General features: G+C 43.9%; 1 protein-coding gene across 2 annotated transcripts in view; it reads left to right on the top strand.

Annotated features, from left to right (window-relative positions):
* The window catches only part of METTL16 (methyltransferase 16, RNA N6-adenosine), a 67,332-nt gene extending 54,415 nt beyond the window's left edge, over window positions 1-12,917 (top strand). For both annotated transcript variants that reach the window (XM_061143100.1, XM_061143099.1), the window contains 2 exons: window positions 4,567-4,740; window positions 4,862-12,917. In XM_061143100.1, coding sequence (XP_060999083.1) covers window positions 4,567-4,740; window positions 4,862-5,485 — 798 coding nt within the window. In that variant the 3' untranslated portion in view covers window positions 5,486-12,917. The remainder of the gene's footprint in view (window positions 1-4,566; window positions 4,741-4,861) is intronic.
* Window positions 12,918-15,431: the final 2,514 nt, after the last annotated feature.

Below are 15,431 nucleotides of genomic sequence, written 5' to 3'. Positions count from 1 at the left end.
AGGATTAAATGTACTTAACACAGTGCCTGATATATATATAGTAGGTGCTCAGTAAAATATACTGTATTATCATTTCCCACCATTCCTTCTCACTGCCCCTGTATTTGATGTCCCAGTAATGCTGAGCTGCCCTGATGATTCTAAAGCAGATCTTAGAGTGTATTATTTCATCTATAACCAATTTCGCATTTATTTACAAAAGGTGTTTCATTTTACGTTGTGTTTTTAGAGGTTGCCTTTTTGTGTGTGCTTTTTAGTTTTGTTTGGTAATCGTGAAAGATACTCACATGTGGTTTCAAAATCAGATCTCAAAAATGACACTGGTGGAAGTCTAGCTTCATTCTCTTGTCTCTTTCATCCCAATCAATTCTTCTTCTCTAATTTATCCTCCCATTGTTTTTAGTTGGGTTGGTTGTTTTAATGTAAGAAAATACACATATAGTTATAGCCACCTACTTTCTTAGACAGGTAGCATTCTACATAAACTTTTTTCCTTTTTTTTTACTTTGTATTGTTTTTACATATATCTAGGAATGATTACCGGAGAAGGCAATGGCACCCCACTCCAGTACTCTTGCCTGGAAAATCCCATGGACGGAGGAGCCTGGTAGGCTGCAGTCCATGGGGTCTCTAAGAGTCAGACACGACTGAGCGACTTCACTTTCACTTTTCACTTTCATGCATTGGAGAAGGAAATGGCAACCACTCCAGTGTTCTTGCCTGGAGAATCCCAGGGACAGGGGAGCCTGGTGGGCTGCCGTCTATGGGGTCACACAGAGTCGGACATGACTGAAGTGACTTAGCAGTAGCAGGAATGATTACAGGACATTTTAAAAACAGCAACCAGTCAGATTAGATAACAACAGAAATGCCACTGGGCTGTTAATAAAGAATCCACACTTTTAGAGAGCAAAATACTTAGTCTACTTCATGGCAGCAGAGCTGATACACATGTAAAAAAGGTAAGCTGGTCTGACCGTCCGTCCCAGCACACCTCTTGTGTGTATTCCAGCCATGTGGCAGTGCTGGCCCCTTGGCCTTGTTCTTCCATAAGTAGTAGCCTGTGCTGAGTAACAGCTCACAGACACTCGGCTTGTTCCTGGAGGACCTGGAGCGGCAGCCATTCAGAATGTGGCAGAGCAGGGAAGACCCCTATGTGGTAGTCAGGAGCACGCCTTTCCCCTCAAGACCATTCTGGAAGCTGCTCTGTCTTATCAAGGAGGCCGTGGCTTCATGCTCAGCAGATCTTAGTGAATGTCCCTCTTCTTGTCCTGCAGATATGAGGGAGATGTGTGTTCTACCTTAGCCGCAGTTAGCAGCAGAGCTTCAGCAGAATGGCAGATGCTACACAGATTTGTATCAGGTTACACCTGATTTGAAAGTCTTCTGACTGGTTGTACACTTAGGTCTAGAAATTAAAGGAAGAGTGAAGATTTAAGCAATTTAAAGACAACTGTTAAGACTCTGCACTCCCAATGCACGGGGCCTGGGTTTGATCCCTGGTCAGGGAACTAGATCCCACATGCTGTAAGAATTCGCATGTTACAACTAAGATATGTGTAGCCAAACAAATATTTTAAAAGAAAAAAAAAAAGAGCTCTGCTAGGTAAAGCATATTTTTAAAATGTAAGAATTATTTTTGCCCAATTCATGGTTTCAGTGTGGTAACACTTGAGGCTCCTCCCATACTGATGATTATTCATTGAATCCTTGCAGTGTAAAAGATACAAAGCCTATATTCTCTGCAGAATTTACAACTCCCCACCAAACTGCTTTCACCCTGTAATTTCAGCTGGGCGATACAGTAGTTCATCTTCTAACACAAAATCGGTTGTAAATTCACCTTCTGGTTTTGTACATTAAACTGAATTAATCATTATTGATTTTTTAAAATTGTGCTTTAAAATGTTAAATTGTTACTTTGTCTTCTAAACTATGACAGTTTGAGTATAGCACTCTTCATTGAAAATATTTGTGGTCTGAGATTTAAAAGCATATTCGCAAATTAAGATCATCTCAGTTGGGGAAAAACAGCTTCTATTTACTGGTGTTGTGACAGCAGTTACCTGCTGTTGAACCTGTGTGGGGTTGAATTTAACTATTAATTTATTAGGACCTGCTCCTGTATTTTACTCTGGCCCTGCCTACTGAGAATTTTCAGTATGAGCAAGAAAGGATGAGGAATGATTGCTATAAGCCAGACTTAAATTAATCTTTAATCACTTATAAAAGCTTTTAGAGTTTCTAAAGTATAAATTATCTGTCTCTTGAGTGCTTACCTAGTTTCTATAATAAAACTAGGGAATTCCCTGGTGGTCCAGTGGTTAGGAATATGCGCTTTCACTGCCAAAGGTGCAGGTTCAATCCCTGGTTGGGGGACTAAGATCCCTAACCTGTGTGGCATGGCCAAGAGTAAAACTAAATCCTGAGAATGTGTGTGTGTGTGTGAAAACAATTCACTAAAAATCTTCAGAAACACCAGATTTGTTGACTGACCATTATATATGGAACATTGGAGCCAGGATGCAAGGTGAAGGAGCCATATATGAGATGGAGAAGTTTTCATTTTTGTTCTAGTGTAACAAGGCAACAAACTGTCTGTTTTGCTGTTTCTGAAAGTGGGTCCTTGAGAGAGCTCTTGTTAAGTTTGATGAGGGTGCATTTCTCTCCTTTAAGTTCTAGAAAAGCCCATTCTTACTTTTGGAGGAGAATATTGCAGGAAATGACAGGCACAGCAATATCTTCACATTGCTGGTTGGAATTTGTAAGCACAAATGATTCCGCCTCTGTCCAAAGAGAGATGAGGCGCTATCCTTCCAGCCATATTTGTAGATGCCCATTGGTGTGCTGTCAGGGATGGCCCTGCGACAGTGACCTTTCCATGGTAACAGCCTTGGATGTCAGGTAGCAGAAAGAATAATTTGATTCTTGTTTCCCATCCTCCTCCTACATACCACCGTCTTTTTTCACCCCCAGTTTAATAATCATATCTCAAGCTCCTCAGTGCAAAGTTTAGGCTCTCAGTAACTGAAGAAATTGTGTTTCTTATGTTGGGCAATTGAGTAATAACAGTGCTGCTGTGTTGGTGCCCATATGAATTTGTCTCATCTTGCCTGAAACATAAATTGAGCAAGTTCAGACCTCAGGGCTTAGAGTCTGCCATTCATTTCTCAAGAGCAGCTTTCTTACTCATACACACACCCTTTGTTTCTGGTCCTTTTCTTTTAAGCTTGTTTTCTATTCTTTAACTTCCCTTTATAAAAAATAGTTAATATCTGGTATAAAGAGAAAATGTTGATTGTTTCTAGGAAATACCATCTAAAAGTGTTCTAGTATAGAATAAACTGACTATTTTCTTGTGTATATGGGAGTAGGGAGTTGCTAGTTAGTTCCTATAAGGCCTCACCCAGTAACTGGACCTCACTGTGTGTGTATTTATGTGCTCTGTCACTGTTTCCAGGGACAGTCATAGTTCACAGCCACACAATTATCAAATACTTCTTTTTTTTTTTAGAAGATCTTCAGAGCTGACTGGGTATTGTCTCTTTTTGAGCCTTTTTATAATCCTGCTCATTTTGATCCTAACTTTAGAATTAGCCTAAACTCTTTTTTTTTAATTTTGATAAAATTTGTCTACAAGTCAGTCTCTTAAAGTGTCCATAATTTATCTGATCTTAGCTAAGAGTCTAACTTAAAAAAAAAAAAAAAAGTAACCTTTTACTTGAAAGAAATAAGCTTTAAATTGAGCAGTGTCATTTGGTGTTTAAAATGGAACTTGAGTCCCTCTAGTGGTAAGAGTGTAGTTCACTTTTCAAGCTTGAAATTTAAAGAAAGACGACAGTCTTGAGTTACGTGGAATCAGCTTTCAAATCCACTGTTCTTGTGGGTGCTCGTGTCCCCTCTCCCCAGCCAGTAGGCAGTGCATAGGTGGGCACTGGCTTGGCCCTGACATGCCTGGATTCAGCGTCCTCTTCAGCCCATGCGATCCTGGTGCCCTGGTCGTTCCTAGCATGTGATTTCACAAACTGCCACTCACCAGCTGCTCTCTTTCAACAAGTCTCAGCGCGTATCAACTCGGGCTCCATGGTGGTGATTTTAAGCCGTGCATTTTTTTTTTTTTTTTTAATAGAAAGGAACACAGTGTCCTTGGGGTCCTTGAGTTGCCTTGAAAGAAATAGTTGCACAGGCCTGTTTTGGGCATAGCAGGTAGATGAAGGACGTTTAGTAACCAGAGGAGTTACATACTGATAGAACACAGGCAGAAAGTACCTGGGTTTGGGATTCAAATCCTAACTTTACAAATACTAACCATGTGACCTCAAGCAGATTCCATCGCTGCTCTGTATCTTAGTTTTTCCCATCTATAAAATGGGGAGATGGTAAACCCATTTTGCACAGTTGTTTTAAGTATTAAAAATAAACATGCCAAGGCCTTTGTTCTTTTTTAGGGCTCTGCAGTTGGTAGCAAAGGTCATGGAGATTCCCCCAGCTGAATTCATTATAATGCATGTGGTTTGATTATTTGGATGACCTTCCCCTATTCTCCCTGCCCTCTTTTTCTTTCAGTCACCACCCAGTAAGCGAAGAAAACTAGAGAAGCCAAGGAAGCCCATTACATTTGTAGTCCTGGGGTCTGTGATAAAAGAACTAGCCCTCAAAGCGTCATCTCTGGGCCCTGAGACAGTGGAAGGCATTGTGGTTGTGACAACATGGATTGAAAAAATCCTCACCGATCTGAAGGTACCTGGTTGATAAGCACACTGAAGAAGTACTTAAAATAATCTTTTTTCTTTTCTTTTTTTTTTAAGGAGTTTTCAGAGGAGAAAAGTGATCTATAAAATTCTGTTTTTCCTCCAAACAGGTCCAGCATAAACGAGTTCCCTGTGGAAAGGAGGAAATCAGCCTTTTCCTAACAGCCATAGAAAACTCCTGGATTCACTTAAGGAGGAAGAAAAGAGACCGAGTGAGACAACTGAGAGAAGTGCCCCTAGCTCCCAAGAATGTGATCGAAGCCCTGGAAGAGAAAAAGTCTTCCCCCAAAGAGTCTGGCAGTAGCCAGGATGTGGCCCAGGGCCCCCAGGAGAGTGCCCTGGGGGGGCCTGCTCCACCAGAAGGCGAGTCTGCCACTGTGGGGGGCCACGGCCCCAGCCAGGACGCGCTTTCTCAGGAGGAAAACCCAGAACCCACGGAGGATGAAAGGAGTGAGGAAAAGGGGGACATGGAGGTTCTGGAAGGTTGTAAAGGCTCTAGTAATGGAGCCCAGGACCACGAGGCTCCTGAGCCCTTCGGCAGCCCAGTGTCTGAAAAAGGGAACCATCTCCAAGGAGTGGCTGGACGTTACTTATTCAAGTGTCTGATAAACGTTAAGAAGGAGGTAGATGACGCCTTAGTTGAAATGCACTGGGTTGAGGGCCAGAACAGGGATTTGATGAACCAGCTTTGTACTTATATACGTAACCAAATTTTCAGGCTTGTTGCTAGTTAACTCCAAAATTCTCGCACAGTTGGGAAAGTTCTGTAAAGCAGCTTGCTTTGAAGAGTGGCCTGGGGTGGGGGTGGCAAGCTGAATTCCATCATTAGCCCACTGTAACATTATGTGGAATTGTCTTAAAAAAACCAGCAGATGAGTCCATTTTTAAACAACCCCCTCCTTAAAAAAAAAAACAAAAAACTACAGGGCATTGTAGTATGGTAATTCAGAGAAAGAACTGTGGTGATCAGCATCAACAGAATGCCATTGGTAAACTCATAAGGGATTTAAACGTGACTTAAGCTGATCACCTTGACTTCAGACTGGTTTTCTGAGGCCAAAAGGATTATTTTTGCACTCTGATCCTGGTCAGAACCTAACAGTGCATCCTGCCTTCTGTGTCAGCCTTGGTTGCTTCCTGAGAAGGGGTGACTTTCTCACCCCTGCCCTCCTCCCCCTCCACGCCATGGAGGTGGTATACTAGGGCAGATAGCCCTATACCCTCTTCTAAAGTCACTTTCAAGACTAAAAACTTCGGGTATATACGATTGATGACCCCTGTGTCAGTCCTGAGAAAGGAACTAGCCTTTTGAGAGTCAGGGAGAGAAAGCTCAGTAATGCCAGGAAGAAGGCCTGATCAGGGAGCGCCTGGGAACATCGGAGACAATCGGCACATTCCTGACTCTTGTCTGTTTTGGATGTTGCTTGTTTCAGAAACAGAATTAGGTAAGCAAAACTGCCGGATGTAACTGCGATGCAGCAGAATGAAGCCATACCCGTGCCTCCAACCTATTTAAAGAACTGTTTTGTAGCAGTTTGACTGGTGTGGATTTTTTTTAATTTGTTTTGACATTTGAAGTGGAGCTAATATAAGAGTATTCAGAATTGAAAACTGTCAGTCCTGTTTGAATCCTGGGGTCGGGGAAGATCCTCTCTTGGCTTTGGATGGGTGAGTGATTGGTGACGAAAATGAGAAATGGAGCATGATGTACTTACATGTAGTGAGTTGCTTAAGAAAGTCCCAACTATTGGCAGACAAGTTATCGCTGATAAGAGATGGTTTTGGCAGGGGAGTTTGTAATCCCTTCTGTGTTTACCTGTTACCACTGGAGAATTCTGAGGCCAGGGTAACTGTGTTCTTAAAATATGTTTCTAATTGTGGTGTTAGGGCTCAGCAGGAATACCTCTGGGAAAGGCGTCTCTTTTTTGTCCTCTTGGTGTCTCGGTTACCCTCTGCTGTGCTTGACTTTAACTGCTTAATTTTATACCAGCAGCCGAGGGTTCTATTTATCCTGAAATTTTTGAGTATGGTGCCACTGCTCCTCACTGTCTGCAAAGAAGACTGCGGCGGAGTAGTTAAGCCACATTTTTGAAAGGTGGCTGTTGGTTGGGGCATAAAACTGATGACCTTGGCATACTTTGGCAGCAGCTAGACCAGTCCTTCTAGAGAAGGCAGTGGCAACCCACTCCGGTTCTCTTGCCTGGAGAATCCCAGGGACGGCGGAGCCTGGTGGGCTGCCGTCTATGGGGTCGCACAGAGTCGGACACGACTGACGCGACTTAGCAGCAGCAGCAGGAGACCAGTCCTTCAGCAAAGATACTGGAAACGGAAATAGGACCATATCATACCTCCCCGTGGCAGTGGAGACAGAGCTGCAGCAGAGAACGTATGAACCAGCCCGTGTTCTAGCCTGGTCCATGGACCTCTTGAGAGCCCAGAGCCTCCTGGGCTATTTTCAGAAGCTCTGTGGACATGTTTGGGTTTTTTCCTGGAGAGAAGGTTCCCCGACTTAAGAGGAGCTACTGACTCACTGGGGGTTAGGAACCGCTATGCTGGTTCAGCCTCGACTTTGACAGGAAAAGGAAACTTAATGCCCAGGGTCCCACAGAGTCCCAAGATTCAGCACAGGGCCTTGAATTCTGGTGGTCCAGTCATCTCCTCCATCCACCCACACCATCCTGCTCTCCTCACCTCTTATGACACATTGGAGTCGTATGCTGGACCTAAGGCTAGTTTCTATCTTGATCAAATTTTAGGATAAGTGAGTTAGGTAACAACTCTTCACTCAATAAAGTCGTCACTGTTTGCATGTTTGTTTCACTATAAAGGAATAGTACATGCTCATTAAGGATTTGGAAAGATGAAAGGAGAAAACAGCTTCAGTCACCCCTCGTCTCAACCTTCAGGAGCATAGCCACTGTTGATATTTCAGTGTTTCCTTCTAGTCACTAATCTCTCTCTGTAGATGGGGTGTGTGAGTGTGTGGGTTCCACTTTGGTTGTGTTCATTCTGTATATTCACCTTACGCTTTTTTCCTCCATGTTGTCACAGGAGTGTATTATTTATACTCCTCACTTGTTCACAATGTATTTCAGCCTTTGTTAACTCTAGTACTTAGAGATTCCCAGAGAATCCTCTGTGGACCTGGAAGCACAGAAGAGGTGTCTTATGTCTGTGTATGTTTGGACCCCAGGTTTGAGGCCTGGTGCAGTGGAAGGTGTTTTATAGTTTAAGCTGATGCTCTTAGAATTTAAGAAGTATGTGATGACAGAACCTTCCACTGCTGGAACTGTGAGTAAGTGCCATTTTTGCATTTGTGTGTCTTCAGTTCCTTCTCTGAGAAGAATAGTTTATTTCCATCTAATGAAAGAACATTGAAACATTTTTAAAAGACATTTAAAATCCTTTCAGTTATGCATATACTTTATAATTGTGTGATATGGGATAGCCTACAGCTCTGATAAAAGGGGAAAATGAAATTTTTTTTTTTAAAAGAAATAGATTACTGACCTGTGTGTCATAATGTTGAGTGATAACTGCCTAAGTGTCTGGAGGTCAAGTTCATGTTGATGGATTGGTATGAAATTCAGTCTTTGTGGTATTATCTTAAATTCTGTTCTGGTCCCTGGCTGGGCGTCTGATTTCTTGATAACCAAAGTGGGAACAGAAGCAGGACTTGTTTTCCAAGGAGGGGAATAAGCTGCTTTTGTTCTTTGGAATCTGCTTTGCTTCCAGCAGTGGGTTCCTTCACCCCACATCCTTGCCCAGCTATTCACACACCAGAGCATCACTGCTTGTCCTTGCAGGGTCGGTGTCTCTGTGGTGGAGTTTAAGCTAATCTTAAGGGAGTGTGTGGATGATATATACTTAAAATGTTAGTATGTATTTTTAAAAACATAAAACCTGTCAAAAGCTTACCATATGAGTACATCAGCTTCTAAGCTCTGACGTGTAGTAAAATTGCAAGGGGTGGAAGAGATGCAAAGGCCTTTAGAAAATTCTAGGCCTCCTCAAAGAAGCCCCTCCTTCTTACTTAAACCCAGGTGTTTTCCACTGCGGCCACACGAGGGCGTATTTGGCTTTTTTATCAGCTCCACGGTGGGCGTGGATAAAATTATGTCCTTGGTATTTTCTTGAAATATCCAGTCACTACTCAGACAAATTGGAGAAGGAAATGGCAACCCACTCCAGTATTCTTGCCTGGAGAATCCCATGGACAGAGGAGCCTGGTGGGCTACACAGTCCATGGGGTCGCAAAGAGTCGGACACGACTGAGTGACTGCCAGGCCAGACTCAGATAAATATTTTTATGTAAGCAAGTACATTTTTATGTTAAAAAACTTAGAGAGATGAAAGAAAGTAGGAGAAACTCACCACCCTGTGGTCTGGGCATAAGTTTTCAACCTTTTTATGTTTCTTTATGGTTCCAGATGATTTAAAAAATTTTTTTCTTTCCACCTGTCCTACTACTATAAAATATACCCAGGCTGTTTTAGTCCTTTGGATCAACTTTTTATTGGCCTCTAGTTAATGGGGGTGCTGGAGGGGGATGTTTCATGATTTTACATAGTAACTTTTCTAAAGCTACTATTTGTGTTGCAGGAAGAATAATAGAGCCTTAAGAAAGAAGCTGCTTTCAGCATTCCTAAGGAGTGCTCTGAGAGAAGGAAAGTCCCAAAGGTGCAGCACTTTCACAGCCACATCTCTTTTGGAGAAGTTGGCGCTCAGGAGAATCAGTTTGCTGAATGGGCATTAAGCCCAGTAAAAACCCAGAGGAGGCTTACTAGTGAGGATGGATTGGCCTCTGCCTCCTGGAGCAGGGCGTTGATGGTCTTGAACCTTCTCATGCTCCCGGGTACAAACCTCTTGGTGCTCGTGCCAGCACCATATTAAGGAAACCTGTGGGGGGCTCACCCTGCGAGCAGTGGGACCTCACACACATACCAGAGGGTTCCTGCTCTGCTCTGCAAAGACATTCAGATCCTCTGCTATGACTCACCCAAATGACTAAAACAGCAGTTTATTTTTTTTAATTGCTGGTTGGAACGGCTAATGCTGCCTTTTGGAGGCTTTGCTTTTATTGCAGGGGACCGTGTTGTGACTGAAGGCCTCGCGCCTCTGAATGCTCTCTGAGGTGCAGCCTTTTCTCTGCCCTCTCAGCCCCCAGCAGAACCGTCAACAGAACCGGCAGACTGTCAGGGACTCTGGGCTCTCTTCAGGGAAGCGGGGGATCACGGGTGCTGCTTAGGAGCCAGGGAACTGAGATAAGGCGGAGTGGGCCAGAAGGTGCAGGGGCATGGAAAACAAAGAAGGGCACGGACTTCACAGTTCATCAGAGTCTGCATTCCAGTTCCACTTACAGGGTCAGTCATTCTCACTGAGGCTTGACTTCGACATACAAAAGGTGCTGGATTCTCACTTCCAAGAGTCCTAACAGCAGTTAAGTGAGAGGAATACTAAAGCCCCTTGGAAGAGTCTATAAACAAGGGGTAGGCTCATTGCTTCTTAGTCTCTCTTGAATTTTCAGTTTCTGGTCAGAACATCTATCAAGAGACTCAGGTGAAAAAGCCAGGACCTCAAGTGTTTCAGTGCAAGTATAGATTGCCACTCTGACTGAGAGCAGAAATCCAAACTTTGGTGTAGTGGGAGGATAAACGGAACCAATACTGATTGTCAGTCCTCTATGTCAATTGTCTGACTTAATAACCTGGCAAAGAGGCATGCAGTCCCTGTGTGGTTGTGTAAATAGGTGGCAGCTCAGAGAGAGCTTAAATGACTTGCCCTAAGGTTGTTTACAGGGACTTGACCTCAGGTCCGAGATAGGAGACAGGGATTTCTTTCTTTTTTTTTTTTTTCATTTATTTTTATTAGTTGGAGGCTAATTACTTCACAACATTGCAGTGGGTTTTGTCATACATTGACATGAATCAGCCATGTAGTTACATGTATTCCTCATCCCGATCCCCCTCCCACCAGAGACAGGGATTTCATACCAGTCTCAAGATTCCTCACGAGTGCTACACTTAGGATGGAAATGGACTCCTAGGCCCCGTGGACCCATCTCTAGGGAAGGAAGTTTCAATGATACGACACAGAGAAGAGAAAATCAAGTCTTAACCAACTCTGCCATTGAGCATTCGAAGGTCATATTATTTTCCAGCCTTTGATCAATGAGCAAGTTTTAATAAAATGAAATTGCTTATAATTAGTTCTTAACTTACACTACCAAATTTTTATAGAATTTTGTATTTGGCAGTAGTACAGATAATTAAGTCGATAGTGAAACCACAATCTAGTGCAAGCACACATTGGATCAGAATCAATGTAAAATAACTGATAATTAGGTAATGACTCTTTGACAATGCATAATTGTATAATAAGGGGAAGAAGGTTTTTTTAATCTTAGGCAGCATCAAATATTTCACTTACGGAAAGCAAAGCTGATAGACTTTCAAATCTTGCTACAGAAGGGTAACAGTCATAAAAAACAGCAAGTCGCCTTCCCCAGGTAAGGGAATGGACTGTGTGAATCTGGAGAAAAGGAAAGGCTGCCTGCCATCTGGTGGGAATTCAAGGAGTGTGGCTGAGAGTGGAGGAAACAGAGCCAGGAAATTCCCAGCTGGGGGAGCCTTGGCTGGCTCCAGCAGTCAGCCCGCCCCCAGGGGAAGCTGTCCTGCGAGCACTGCTGAGCCTGGGACAGTGGGTACCCTGCCCCGCTACGTGTGTGATTCCAGTGGCTCCATGTCTCTTGCTGGGAAGTGGGCATTCCCAGTCTGGTCAGGATCCCTAATTGAAGTCTCTTTGTCCCAGGATTTGCCTTCAGGGGGTCAGATGCAGGGGCTTCTGGAGCAAATGCTGGCCTCTTTTTCATTAATGGACACTCATTCACAAAGGGAACTATTTCCTCATCTTCTACCCCAGGGGCCAGATAAGAAGGGCTGGAGCTCCCACTCCCACTGGTGGAGCACTACTGCTATCAAGTAACTTGTGTTCGATGTCTGCTGGTTACTGCCGTGCAGAAGTAGCTGCCCAGTGATGCTGGATCTTATTTCTTGAGGAAAGCCGGAAATCCAGATTTACGAGAAGTTTACTTGATGGTAAATCTTGACAACAAATTCAGTATTTTACAGAAACCTGGTCGACCATCAGTTTGTGGCCTGTTCTACCACCAAGTGGTAGAACTTAACCTAAATATTTGCTGCCTCCACTCTCCTAACTCGTTTATTTCAGCCACTGAAGTCTGGTTGCTGCTTCCCCACCTCTTTAAAGAGTTCTCACCTCGTAACAGGGAGAATCCCGAAGATTCTAGTAGCCATGGGCCTGGTTTGTGCTTTTCTCTCACTCGTGGCCAACCTTATCCACTCCATGACTTTATACTGCACTCCTGCATTCTTCACATGCAAATCTAGGCCTTTCCTGAACTTTAACTTTCCACATGCCTCACCTCCTGCCGGACATCACCCCCGGGACCATGGCTGTGCTAACTCAACTGATCTGCACCTGCGTCTCCAGTATTCACCACCATCCAGCCGCCTGTCCAGAATAGACATCTCTGCTCCTCCCTCTCCTCCACCACTAGGGTCTAAAAATCTTCCACCTGAGAAAGATCCTCCCAATTCCAGCCCAGCCTCTTCCTCCAACCCTGGTGCCACCACCTTAGTGCCCTTCTGCGTCTCTCACCTGGATTGTGAGGGTCGCCTGAACCGTTTCTGGGGGGTTGCAGAGTTAAGCAGCAAGAAAAGCGGGTTGGGGAGAGGAGTGAAGAAACAAGAAAAACTAGGATGGGAAGTAGACCCAGCGCCACCGGTCAAGTTAGTTGAGATCAAGACTCGTGTGAGGCTCTTCCTGGTTAAGCACGCCAGAACTTTCCCCTGTTTAACATAATTTCATTTTATAAAAGCGATGTTTTCATTAGAAGATATTTAGAAAAGAAGGAATAAAAGTTTTCAATTCCACTACTCAAATGGAGTTGTTTTACATTTTGTTATCGTAGCATTTTTATATACATGTATATTTTTAAACAGCAAATGTGCACTCAGCGGTCTGTGTTACTGTTTCATAAATGTTTTCATTCAGCAATATGTTGTGATAACTTTTTCCTGGTTATAGAATTAACCTGTGTGTCATAAACTTGTGAAAATAAAAGTTACCAGAGGTTGCACTGCCCGAAGACAAGCACCAGTAATATTTTCGTTTATATCCTGTTTTCTTCACATGCCATATTGTGTCGGCACTTCATGAAACCAGTTGTTCCTTATTGGAAATCGAGATTTTCTGGTTTTCACTTTTGTACATAATGCTTTAGTGAATATCTTTGTACAGAAATGTTTGTGTGTTTTCCTCCTGCTTTAGGATAAATTTGCCTAAGAATTACTGAAGCAGAAGAGATAATGTGCTTTTAAAGACTTTTCCGTATATTACCAATTTGCTCACTGAAAAAGCTATTCTCCTTTACCATTTCCACAAGTGCTTGTCTTTACCACACATTTGGTAGCACCAGAAGGCTAATTTTTAAAAATCCTTTTATCAACTGATCAGCAAGAATATTTTCATTGTTTTAGTTTTACTATGGTATTTGCAAGGCCAGACATCTTCAGGTATATATTTATGTTCATATAGTTTTTGTTTTATGAATTATAAATTACGTCCTATGTTCTCTTCTATCCAGGTGTTCATTTTGCTGTTGAAATTGCAATGGCACAGCTTGCCAGTATCTTCCTCCATCTTGTCATTTACCTTTTCCTTTTGTTTATGGTGGTTTTGTTTTTACAGTCAAGGAGCTTTTAGAAGGTTTATATAATCAAATGTGTCAAGCTGTTCCTTTCATATTCTCTTTGCCTTTATGGATAGATACCTCTTTCACCACCCTTGGAGCCAAAAAATGTTTGCCTATATTTTATTATGGCTCCTTTGACATTTTGTTTTGCATTTAACACTTGTGTTTATGTTGGTGTGTGGTGGAAGTTTTAAGGACCTAGCTGTGTTTAGTGAACGGTTTAGAGTTACCACAGAGTAACTCTTCTGAGAGATGGTTGGTGAGCTCTAGCCCTGCCTGCCCTGTGAGGTGCCTGATGGGAACTGGGACTCAAGCGGGCTGGGGGCCGGGGAACTGGTTGAGTCTGTCCTATCCCTTCCTCCAGCCTCGAAGTGGGGGGAGTCACTGGCTGGAACGAGGCTCCTGGAGGGTGTAGGGTGTCCCCAGCACTGCCCCATATAGATTCTCCTGATGGGCCCTGGTCCCTTGGTAAGAAATCCTATTGTGGGCATGGAGCTGTGCCCTGGATCAGGGTGGTCCAGCCAGTAAGAGGCCACTGCTGCAGGCCTCACACCCTCTTCTGGCTTGAGGGGCACCGGTCACTAGTGCAGGCAGCTGATACCTTGGGTTTTAAAGACTTATCTGCAGCCTTCCTTTTACCTGTGAGCTGGGATTGGCTGGGACCTAGATGAGAGTCCTTTGTGTGAGGTGCTGATTGCATTCCAGCCCCTCTGCCCTGGGAGGAGCCTTCGGGTCCAGCTGGCTCCTGACTCACATGGCAAAAACTCCGCCTGTCTTTACTAATAACTTTGCCCAGTCCCACTCCCTTGACCTGAATTGACTTACTCTCATGAAGCCGCCTCTTTTCTTCTTGCTTCAAAGGAGTAACCGAAGTCCTCGACCTTCCCCATCTGTCTTTCCCCTCTGATCAGCTTCCTCCCTCCCCAGTCATCCACAGCCCCCATCTCCCTAGCTGCACAGCTTGCCTGCCAGCCGCTTTGGTTTCTCAGAAAAGCGCAGTGTGTGTGGCTCCTCCTTATTTGCTTCTGAACTGCATTTCTTTCCTTATTACTCAGTGTCCACACCCAGGGCGGCTGCCTGGATAAAAATCTGCCCCTTTCCCCCAGTCACCTTTTGAGGCCAGACAGCGCCAGCGAGGAATGGCTAGCTCTCCGTTCGTCAGAGCAGCCTGAGGCAGTTCCAGCGTCCCGGGGGTCATCTGAGCTCCTGGATCTTAAGTTTAATTCTCTCCTTGCCTTCTCACTCACCTGCTGAGCAAAGTCAATGATTCTTTCTGTCTTCAGCCAGCTCCCTATCATCAGCCATTGCTGGGAGGTTTTCGGACCCTCTTCCCTATGCTGGGCTGTCCCACATAGGGGAGAACCAAGCCACTCTTCACCCCAGCTGACACTAAGCAGCATTGTGACCTTGGATAAAACACCACTTGGGAGATTGATTTAGGTGATCGCAACTCTCCTAGCTCTGACATCACGTGAGCCAATGAAGAGGAAGTTGGTGAACAGGAAGGTTGAACTTGACTGTATCTGTTTCTTAGGTTTAGGAGAGGTCCTTTGACAGCTCACCAGAAGTAGAGGAAGGCAGATGAGAACTTAGGTGAAAACCTCCAGCTCCAGGGAGCCCACTTTACTGCAATTGAACGCATGTCCTATAGGATACACCTCCAAGAGAGTAATTTGGAATCCTGCTCATCATTATTCAGACTGATCTCGTCAGGCATCAGGTTCAGTTTGCTAACCCAGCCTTAAATCCACTTAATTCACTTATTAGAAAAATACGATTATCTGGGAAGTAACTTTCTAAAATAGGTAGATCAGTACCCTCACAGATGCTTTTATGGTCCTAGGATCTCTTGTGCTACATCCAGCTTGGTGGGAAAGAGCAAAGCTTTACTTTTTCCATGTATC

Source organism: Dama dama, chromosome 5 (genome assembly GCF_033118175.1).
Source record: "Dama dama isolate Ldn47 chromosome 5, ASM3311817v1, whole genome shotgun sequence".
Classification (NCBI taxonomy): domain Eukaryota; kingdom Metazoa; phylum Chordata; class Mammalia; order Artiodactyla; family Cervidae; genus Dama; species Dama dama.
This window is presented reverse-complemented; position numbering and strand designations above follow the sequence as displayed.